At 51.8% G+C, this 11,156-nt stretch overlaps 1 protein-coding gene across 1 annotated transcript; it reads right to left on the bottom strand.

The window, feature by feature from the left end:
* Positions 1–10,392, bottom strand: Amun (protein amun). Its single transcript, XM_076784578.1, has 4 exons — positions 8,122–10,392; positions 1,969–2,065; positions 1,532–1,847; positions 1–769 (listed from the first exon to the last, which is right to left on the bottom strand). The coding sequence occupies exons 1-4, from the start codon at positions 8,268–8,270 to the stop codon at positions 330–332; spliced, it is 1,002 nt and encodes a 333-aa protein (XP_076640693.1). The 5' UTR covers positions 8,271–10,392; the 3' UTR covers positions 1–329.
* Positions 10,393–11,156: the final 764 nt, after the last annotated feature.

Here is an 11,156-nt window from a genome sequence, read left to right as displayed (position 1 = left end):
GAGTGTATATATGTATGAGAGAAAAAAGATAGATAGATAGATAGATAAATAGATAGATAGATAGATAGATAGATAGATAGATAGATAGAGAGAGAGAGAGAGAGAGAGAGAGAGAGAGAGAGAGAGAGAGAGAGAGATGGAGCGAAGGAGAATCATCGAGAAACGATCGTGATGGTGCGATGGTAGCTACAAGGTCTACTATCCTTGACCCTGATCGGTGACCCTGGCGGTTTTTAGAAGCGCCTCGCTGCGATCAGCGTTAGATTGGCGGCCGACACGAGGGTGCTGACGTTGTTGCTCGCATTGGTGACTCCTTGGCTGGCGGTGGGTCACTTCTTGCTCTTCTTGGTGGGCGGCTCCTGCGCGTCTTGCGAGTCCTCGGTGTCCTCGCTGTCGGTCGGTCGCGGCGTGTTGTTGCTGTCCTCGTTGTCGTTCGTGGCGAGGGAATCGTTCGTGTCTTCGCTGGCGACCGCGACCGTGATCGGAGTCGCCGGTTTGTCCATCGAGTCCTCGGTGAACGACGTGGTCGTGCTGTTCTCGTCGATGGCCGCTGGATCAATACTGCCTGGCTCTTTACCGTTCACCGCCACTTCCTGATTGCTGTCGTCCGATGGCTCCGTTGCCTCGCCGTTGCTCGGCGGATGGGAATTCCCGTTCTCCGTCGATCCTGGAATACCGTCGAGCAGCTCCGGCTTCAGCTCGGACGCCACATAGTGTGTCCACAGCGCCAGCTCCACCCTGTGCGGACTCCAAGTCTTCCCGTTCGACGCTGAAACCGAGCAATTCATACCCAACATTTATCTATGCCGCCCTACCCTGCCCTGCCATGCCCTGCCCTGCCCTGCACTGCCCTGCCTTGGCTGTTCTGTGACCCAAAGTGTCCCGGTTACCTTGCTCTCTCTAGGCCCTCGATCCCAATTACGTACAACACACTCTACTCCTCGGTTACCTTTGATTTCCGATCCAATCGCGACTACCACTACACCACCGACAACTCGGTTTACAAATCAATTAACACTCGCACGGCCATCAGCGGGTCTGTTTATTCTCAGACATTTCTATAGTACTATTTATGTAAAAATGGTTTTAAAATATTTAGTGTCTTTTCCGTGGAACTATTAGAAAAGTTTCAACTAAAAAGAGGAGAAAATGTATACGTTATCAGATACGTTTTTTAATGTTATCGGTGAAACCCCGACCAATGAATGGTAAATCTGCATGGTGTACGATGTATCATAGGACATTTGAGAAATACATACTAAAAATTATGTTATTGTTGAAACCCATAGAAAAATGTCGATAGCGCAACTGTGATTTCAGGCCGTGCGAGTATTAACATGCAGACCGATCCTCTACCAAGGATTTGCGTATGTTTTGATTTTACGGTAAATTTCGAAATAAAACGGATCCTGTAAAAACCGACGAATGTGTGTGCGTGTGTGTACATACAGTCGACAACATACGACCATGTGTAAAGATAAATTCTGCGTTCGCCGGGCACGGGTTAAGTCCGACCGACGGGGACACTCACTTTGTTTGTTCAGCCTCTCGACGGTGTTTTGAATGTGCTGGACGAAGTTGAGGTACTCCTTGGTGGTGTAATCGATGCCCTCGATTTCCGGTATCGCCATCAGGCATTCGTCCGCCATGAACGGTGCATTCTCCGGCGACGCCGCTGCCAACAGGGCCGACGCCATCGTCGTGCCCACGCCTTTCAAATTCGAGAGAGCCGTGATCGCCTGTTCAAGGTTCGGAAGCTTTTTGAACGCCTTCTTCGTCTCAGCCATAACCGCGCGTGGCGTGTTCACTTTGACCAAGTAGTTCAGCTGGGGGTAGAATTTACCACGCTGCGAACAATCGAACGATGCGACATCGTATCGTGAACAACCTGATATCTCGAGATCTTGCCTCCTGAAAACGGTCGACGGACCTCCTGATACATATATATATATACATATATGTACTCACTGTTTGCTTCCATTTCATCGTTTGCACCAGCTCTTCGTGAATGAGATGCGCGTCCTTGCCGCGCGACTTGATCTTCTTTGGAAGCTCATTCTGATACCTGCGAACAGAAACAAACATCGAAACAGTTTAATTAATCGCTCGATTCATTTCGCAGCGTAGAATGTAAATTCACGGCCGGATTCTCCGTATAGGAGAATCGTGCTCGCGGCCACACGTGTGCGGCAAGAATAGGGTCCTAATTCTCGAAATGGACGAGGAAGGAGATCGGGAATCGACGCGGCGAGATTCTCGAAATGACTTGGCACCGCGTGCTTCACCGAACGGTGATGTCACCGATTATTCACCGGCGGTACTCGGAAACGATCAGGAATCACTCGGGAGGATTTAAAGAGCCGGGGGTCCGGAGCTCGCTGACGCAGGGCAAAAGAACGCGCGCGATCGTGTTTAGGTGTCCACCCTTTTTTTCGAGAATCTGGTTTCCCGTGTTCGAGAGGGAATACGGCCGAGATTCAGGTAACGCTTCCTACTCCTCCTTTTTTTCCCTGGCCTCTCTTTGTCCCTATTATTCGGGTCATCGACACGGGACAAGTTTTCGCATCGCCGTTGTTCTTCTCCGGAGAGCAACGGGCTCTGCAAGCCGTGCACGGAAGCGAGACGAACGACGACGAGAGGAATCGCGGGACGGGAACGAAGAGAGAAACAGAAACACGCCCCCCCCCCCCACCTCACCCTCTCTGTCTCTCTGCGCGTGGTTTTATTGTGGGTAAGAGTTTTCGGAGGTCGCCCCGATCAGCTGTACGGCCGAAGAGCTAAACTTAGTTACGGATAGTTTGTATTTCATTCACAATAATGCGACACTTGGACACGTGTTCCCTTGAATGACGAGCAGTCGCGTGCGTGCTCTCGCATTCTCGCATTCTCGCATTCTCTCGTTCTCTCACCCTGTCTTTGGAAGAGGCCACGCTAACTCGTACGCAGCCAGCACACGATTATCGAGGCACGCCGCTCGAAACAATTACCAGCCAGAGATAGCGTTCCGCGACCTTTTCGATCAATGGACTGCGTGCTCAAAAGCCGATAATCCTCCGGTAGCCGGGCAAAATGGTATTCGTACACAAATTTTTCGATCAGTCATCTTTTCCAGAGAAAGGAGAACAATTTTGTTAAGCTAACAGGGGGGAAATATCCTACAGTGACTCACTTCATTCGTGAAGTGGCCACTAAATCACAGACTAACTTCCTTAACACATCTCCCAAAAACGCGAGACAGAATTATTGGTTCAGATTTGAAAATGTGGTTTTACGCCGATGCATTCGGGGTACAACAAATTTCCTTCGGGTGTGCAAAATGCAAGAAGGTTGAAAAAGTCGTTGGCCTAAACGTCTTAACTTTTTCAATGCTTATTTCATCCAATGAACTACTATGATTTTATGGAGTTTTTGAAGTTGGCGGATTGGCACTGAAAGCGTTAAAATTGCACGAAACGACTCGAATTTCTTAGAGAATTCAGATGGATTAGAGTCGTTATAAGCTGCATACGATTACAAATAGAAGAAATCTCAGTTTTTTCACAATTTTCAGAACGATTAGAACTTTTAGGTCGTCGGTAATTTGTAAACTGCGGTTTTTATGCGTTTCTGACAAAAGTGAGAAGGTGCAATTTGAAGGAATAGAAAGATTAAAGGAATTTAAAAATATGAATGTATTGCTTCTAGGTTATCGAAGTAATTAGAGAAAGAAGGAAGCGTCTGCTTGGCTCTTGTTTCTAACAAATTGATGCAGACAATTTTTATTTTGCATAGAGATCCGTAGTTAGCAGAGAAAGAAAATGTCAACTCGTCGTGTGTCTACGTTTGAAATCTTCGCAACGAGCCCGACGCTCGTTATCATACGCGAGGCGGTTAAAATTCGTCCGGTTCTCGCGGAACTCGAAACTCGCGCCAGTCGATTTTCCCGGAAGCCAAAACTCCGGAGTGGCTTTACCCGTTGCGATAAAGATGCCGCCGCTCGGGGGAAGATAAGCTCGCGATAGATCTCTCGTAACTTCGCAAAATAAAGCTGTTTCGGAGTCGATTTGCCTGGAAGCCAAAAGCCCATGCTCGTTTCTCTCAGTCTCGGCGAAACGAAATCCGTGAGACGCGAATCGATGCGATTCGCAGAAAACCGGAAGACAATCGTTCCCTTTCGAGGGACGAAAATCCGTCTGTGGTCCAACACGACGGGTAGTTGGTTGTTCGGACGCGCTTTCGAGGCAGCCGCGAAATCTTTTGAGGCCTTGCGTTCGTGACAGACCACTCCACTTCACTACACGCAACGCAACGCAACGCAACGCAACGCAAAAACAACCTTGACACAATCGCCGCGCTTCAACGCGAGGATTGTGTCTCGCGGGAACTCGACGAGGCTTGTTTTTTCCACAGCGCTTTCCGCCGGGCTCCTTTGTCACTCGCTTTTTCCTTGCTTCGCGAATTGCTCGAGTGCTCTCGCCGCTGTCGTCCCGTTTCTCGAATTTCCGCCCGCTTTTCGATAGAACGAAACGAGAGAACCATGACTTTCCCTCGCGCACAGCTGCCGGACAACTAGTCGAGAAGAATCGCGGTCTATCGGTACGAAACGGGTGCAGCTTTCCAAAATCCACGGGACGCCGGACGGTTGTCGCGGTTTACGATTTCCTGTTTTCGCGAGCCGAGGAAGCCTTGAATTCGGCTCGGTCGCAGAAGCGGAACTCGGTCTCGCCAAGATTTATCGTTTTCGGGACGGCAGCGCAGAGGATACCAAATCCCGACGTTGGAACCGAAATCGTTTTTCCAACGCAACGGCGAGCCTACTCGCTCTAAAAAAACTACGAGCGAAGCAAGAAAGACTATCGTCAACCACGTAAAACACGTAGCGCGTTGCACAACCAGACGTTACAGCATCAATAGACGGAGGAAAGAGTGAAAAACTAAAAAAGTTGCTGGTCGCGAGAATGGTGCACGAGGAGAATAACGAAACCGCGGTATCTCTCGAGCGCCAAACGCTTCAATTTTTAACGTCTCGAACATCTTTTAACTTCAGAGCTTGGGAATTTCATCGATCTTAGAAATCTCGTTCCAGAAAATGTTTTGTACATGAGATAAAGTGAATGTATTCGTACCACGCTTTTTAGCAATTTATCGCTTTGAACTATTTTGTTGTTAACGACGCCAAAGACTTGCCACCAGAGTGCAAAGGGTTAAGCTAGATTTATATTTCTTTTCGCAAGTACGCGAATCGTAGGGATTTTTCTGCTTGTAATTTGCAAGAACTAGTTTCACGCTAGCTCTCTCTTTCTCTCTCTCTCTCGCGCGCGATGAAGGTAAAATATAAAGACACGCTAAATATGTAAATCGATTCGGAACGAACGCCGAGATTTTTCCAAGAGTAGAAAACCCTCGTTGTTGGGAAGATCATTGTAATTTTCAGCGTGAGAAAATTTGAATACAAGACGCGATGAATTTCTAGGCTCCGTGAGGGATGATGCCCGGGCTCGTGGAAGCGAACGTACAATCGAACGGTGAAACGCGATTGGCAGGGGAATAGATGCCATTATCATTGCCCGATTCCGGCTCGTCGTCGAGGAAGAAAGACTAAAAAGCCTCGACGCGGTATTCGACGAGACTCGAATCTGCCTTTAATTAATTGAGGCAGACACGGTGCGACGCGGTGCGGCGCGACGCGAGGCGACGTGACGCCAGAGGAATTGAAGCTGGCAAGCCGTGGCGTCTCGTCTCGTCTCGTCTCATCGCGAAAACCATCCCCGCGTTTCAGGTACGAATTCAGCCTCGAATCTCAAACTTTATCGAACTCGGATTCCGTCCAGGGCCAGGCAAATCCTATTCCCCTAACAAAGGGAGTAACCTCAACTGCCCCACTTTGATTTTGCCGCGTTTGCGCCGGATATCGCATACACGAGTTCTCAGATTCTTCACAGATACTCGTATAATTGATCAAACAACGTTTACAATAGAATAACTGAAATTGGAGCTTCTCGAAAAAGCTAAATGCATTGCTAGTTGACGAGTGAAAAGAATTTCAAGAAATGGTAAAAAGATCGCTTTCGGTGTGTTTCAACGTTGTTAGAAGCTACACACGAATAAAACTGGTGAATATCGCAATCACAGGTTGAAACTGCGAAAGGGTATAGGTATGAAACTGTCGAGTGACCCCGGCCAATATTTTATCATCGAGGAACTGCATGGTGGTATCGTATAAAATATCGTTAGAATCGAAGTTGAGGAGCCTCCCTTGTCAGTAAATTTTCTACTTACCGGTCCGCGACCCGGCGAACCTTCTAACCACGGGCTCGGGCTCGCCGAGCGCGAGATTTACGCGCCTGCAGGGATTAAGCTCGGCAGAAATTCCGGCACGCTTTCCGACGGTGTATCGTAGCCGGCTTCGCGATTTCTAAAGACGTTTATCGACTGGCGTACATTTCAGAGTTCGTGTGCGAATATCGCGCGCTATCTGCTGCGATAACGATAGGAGCCGAACCACCGTGATGGGTCGATCGAAACCGTCGAGAGAACACTTTCGTTCTCGTCGGTACGAACGATCGCTCGAAATTGGAAATGGAGCGAAAGAACGCTGGGAGAGATCTCCGGGCGGGTTCCTTTGTCCAGAAGCTCGCGAGCCAGCGGGTTATTTATTTTCGCGAGAAACAGGGTCGACGCGAAGTGGGCCAGAATCGCAAAAAATCTGGACAAAATTCACATGTCTCTGTTAATTATATACATTATTCATTACAAACGGGACGGTTTCAGAGGGTTTTGGACTCGTAGGATCTAATTCTGCTATTACTTATTTGCTAGAGTGAGAAACTCAAGTATAAAACTATTGTACAAAACTTTATAAAACTACTCCTCCCTCGACTCGTTGAACAACTCTCGTCTATTCATTACGAGATGACTTCATAAAACAAAAAATTGGTTACAGTTGCAAGTTGCTGGACCTATCTGAAAGAAACGGCCCACTGTGCGACGGGGGTGAATCGGGTCGCGTTCCGAAAAAAGAGGGATCGCGAAAACAAAAGTGGAGAAAGGTTTTCGTCGATGGTGTGTCCGAGGGAGCCGAGTAGACGAGCGTCGAGCGTCAAGCGTCGCCGTGAAAGCGACGCCGGCGAGTCGCCTCTTTCACTGGCATCGTTGCCAGCGCGACCGACGCGGCCGAATCTGCTCAGCTATCGACCTAAACCGTTCGAAAAATCCGCCGAAAACTTGGTACTATTTCGGCTCTGTGTTGGAGCATGCCGATACTCTGGAACCACTCTGTCTCGAGGGGTAAAATGTACGGTGACGGGAATCGAGGAATCGAGAGGTGCGAACCGCGTAACGGCAACGTCGGGACTTCCTCGATGAGCTGGCAGAAAATTATTACGGGCAAGTCGATGGGATCGGCTCGGCCAACGAGTTTGGGAAAACCTGTCGAGATCGCGAAAACATGAAAGGGAACAATAGTCGGGGGAGGGGTGGGAGGTCGAGTCGAGAGTAGACGACACGTGACGGATCGTCGAGAAACGAAGAGCGGCTAAGAGCATATATATCTCTCGAAGCGATTCGAAGAGATCGCAGTCTCGCGATCGTCGCCGATCGCGGCAGCGATCGAGAAAGGGTAAATATGCTATCTGAAATCGTGGCTGGTCTCGCGAGGGGACCATACGGGTACACGGAACAGCACGGAACGGAACGGTACGATTACACAGGTATACTTCGAGAGAGAGAGAGAGAGAGAGAGAGAGAGAGAGAGAGAGAGAGAGAGAGAGAGAGAGAGAGAGAGAGAGAGAAGGAAGAGGGGTGGTGGAAGAAAGAGAAAGAAGAAGAGAGGGAGGGAGAGGAGCATAGGCCACGGGCACAACCAAGCGCAGGGAGGTAGGCAGCCACGGGACAGAGCCATACATACACGTTTGCATGTACATACGCGTAGAGCGGTAGCAGTAGCAGTAGCAGTACGCGTACGCACACGCATACGCGAGGTAGACGGGCATGCGGTGGTACGCGGTGGCAACTGGCGCGCCACGGCACGGGTTCATTGTCCCGTGTGGTGCCCGTGGTGGAAGCCCCTCGTTGAAAAGGAGGGCCCGAGTGTCGGGCGTAATGTGTCCACAGTATAGAACGGAGGCTTTTCCAACGACTTACCAGTTGTCTAGCTTGATCAGCTCCTCGGGTTTTTTCGTCTTGCGATCCGCCTTCAGCCTGAGCGCCTGCGGGTAAAGCTTGAGGACGTGTTCGAACTGATTCGCGGTACCCTCCGCGAAGAAAGTCGCTGTGTCTTTCACGGAAGCCATTGTGATAACTGAGCTTCTCGGAACGGCCGTTGGGGCGCAGCAGTAGCGCCTCCGCACGTTATACGCGTCTCCGTCTCTCTAGCTCGCGGCTCTTCTATCTTCGTCGAAGCGGCGTATCTCGGACTCGGGGACACGGTTTCTTTCCTTTCCTCTCCTCTCCTCTCCTCTCTCCACGCGATCGTCTCTCCTTCTCTTCTTCTCACGTTCTCACGTTCTCACATTCGCTCGTTCTCTCGTTCTCTCCGGCTCTCGGCTCTCGCCGTTCGCCTCTGTTCCGGTGGTGTGTGCTGTCCTCGCTCGCCGTCGTCGGTGCGCGCTCTCCCTCTCTCGCGGACCGACGTGTGCACCCCTCTCCGCGCGTGCCTCGGGAGAGGACCGACCACGCGAGAAATCCTATTTTACCCTCTGCCTCGTTCGAATTCTCTCGGTTTCACCGGCGGCGGTGATACGCGACACACGCGTGGGACGCGTTCACGATCGGTGCGCACACAAGGAACGTCTCTGGACGCGTGCACGGATCAAAGAGAATCGACGGGACGCGACGAGTAGACCGCACACTGGCACACTGTATTTCTCTCTGTCTAGCTGACGGCTCGACGGTCGTTCCGTTCCGTGTCTTTCTTCCTTTCGCCGTTTTTTCGATTTCCACGTAGGGGTATTCTTCGCGGTTCCAAGGACTACGTCACCGAAACGATATTTACCGGTTGTAATCGAACGCGGTGTATCGAACACACCGTGGCAATGTTTACGCGGTGCGAGGTGCGCTGGTTCGGCTACGAGGTCTCGTGCGTACACTCTCGTAAGGGAAAATCACCGTAGTTACACGCCGAGAACGAGAACTCGCCTTCGGACCTCGTTCGACTGTCCCGGGTGGGGAGCGCGACTCGACGTCGCCAATAGGGAGCAGCACCGCTCGGCGTGTATGTCTTTCTCCCTCCCTCTATTTCTCCCCCCTCTTCCTCACCCTCTCGCTCTACCCTACTCGCTGAGGGTTACCCCTCGCTGACGCGATCGTTCTCTTTCTCGTTCCGTCTCTGTCCCACCTTCGCCACGTCCTTCCACCTCTTTTTCACCACCCTTATTATTTCTGCCGAAAATTTCAACGGTTGCGCGTGCGGATCCACACGCGCTGGAATTGACGTTACGAGGATAAGGAAATAACGGCGACGACGATTTTCTATTATCGTAGGACGAGAGTGGTTTGCCGTTCGAGCTCTCGCAAGGCTCGTCGGAAAGGAGAACGCGCAAGATACGGGAGCCGGGAACACTCGCTCGGAACCTCCTTTCGCTCTCCCGTCTATCTCTCTTTCTCTCGCTCTCTCGAACTCGAGAGCGCCGTGTTTCCCTCGGCGCCAGATCCTTCCTCTCCTTTTTTCTCGCGGTGTCCGCGACGAGAGAGACTCGTACGAATGCGAATGCGTGCGGATTCCCCGCCGGATGTCCGCGAAGCAAAGACGGTCTTCCCCCACCGCTCGGCCCTCGTACACGCACGTTGCACGTCGCTCGTCGCTCGTCGATCGTCGCACGTATGCACCGACGATCTACCGAACCAACTCTCTCGGAATACACACGGTTGTGCTCTCTCGCGTGCTTCGATCGGCCGCGGCGAGACTGTACGCGCGCGTACAGTTCACGTTCCGCAGCGGGGTACGTGCGCTGCTTGCTCTCTCGCCCCTTTCTCGCTCTATTTACTCACGAACGTCTCCGACGGTCCTTCCCGTTTCTGCCAGAACACGTTCTTGTACCGATTGATTCCATGTAACCGTTCCCTGTGTTCTCGTCGATTCTCGGCGGTCTCCTCTACGGCGGAAAGATTCTACGCTCGAACGTCGGCAAAGTTCCGCCGATGGTTTCATCGACGACACCGAGCTCGCAGCGATCACGAGAGAACACGACGAGGACAGTGCGATGCACGGTCGCCTCGAGTCGAGTTGCCTCGCCTTGCCTCGCCTCGCCTCGCCTCGCCTCGTCTCGCGTACCGTCTTTTTTCTTCGCGAGAAACGGCCTCGGTTACGCTCTATCGCACGTTCGCCTCCGTACGAATCACCGCGCTCGATGGCTGTGTACGCGCTCGCTCGCCTGTTTCTCCTCTCTTACTCGTTCGTTCGTTCTCTTTCTCTCTCTTTCTACGCGTCCCCTCCCCTTCTCTCTCTCTCTCTCTGTCTCTCTCTGTCTTTCGCGGTCGACCGTCTATTTCGAAGCGACGATATGTGAGTGCGAGTGGAAGTCTAGCCGAGTCGAGTCGAATGCGCGCGCGCTCGCTCGAGACCGAGCGAAAGAGCGGGCAGAACGATGCTCGAAGCCTTCCCTCGAAAAACGGGAACACGGAGTAGTACTGCGCGCTTAGCCGGAGACCACGTATAGTCAATCGTTCGCTCTCCTCTATGCTCACAATGCTCAGTATTCAGTATGCTGACTGTAGTGAAACGGGCGACCGACTGAGGGCAGCGCATTCGCTGCCTTCTGGCTCGTCCCCTTCCCTCGTGCCCCTCGGGACACTATCTCCGCAAAGCACCGACCCTATCTCCCCACCGCGGTGCTCTTTGCTCCCACTCGCGCTGCCCCCTCTCCGACGGAAAACATAATTCGTTCTTCGTCTATCTCGTTGATTCCCCCGTCCCCCGTCTTCCACGCGTACATTTGACCGCTGTTCGTACGACGCGAGGAGAGAACGAAGAAACGCGATGATTCCGTGTCTTTATTATGCGCGTTTCGTGCAGAAGTATCTGTCGTTTCGGCGGGCGAGCGGTACGATTTCTCGCGCCGTATCCTCGTCCGTGAGCTGGTGGACTGTTCGCTCCCAGCTCGCTCGAAGCGTGGCGGCCGCTCGATACGTCCTCGTGAAGGCGCGTACCGTTCGCTCGATCGCGCTGGGTCGTCCGACTG

The sequence above is a fragment of the Halictus rubicundus genome, chromosome 1 (genome assembly GCF_050948215.1).
Source record: "Halictus rubicundus isolate RS-2024b chromosome 1, iyHalRubi1_principal, whole genome shotgun sequence".
In the NCBI taxonomy this organism is placed as follows: domain Eukaryota; kingdom Metazoa; phylum Arthropoda; class Insecta; order Hymenoptera; family Halictidae; genus Halictus; species Halictus rubicundus.
Note: the sequence above shows the minus strand (reverse complement) of the source record. Positions and strands in the feature narration are given on the sequence as shown.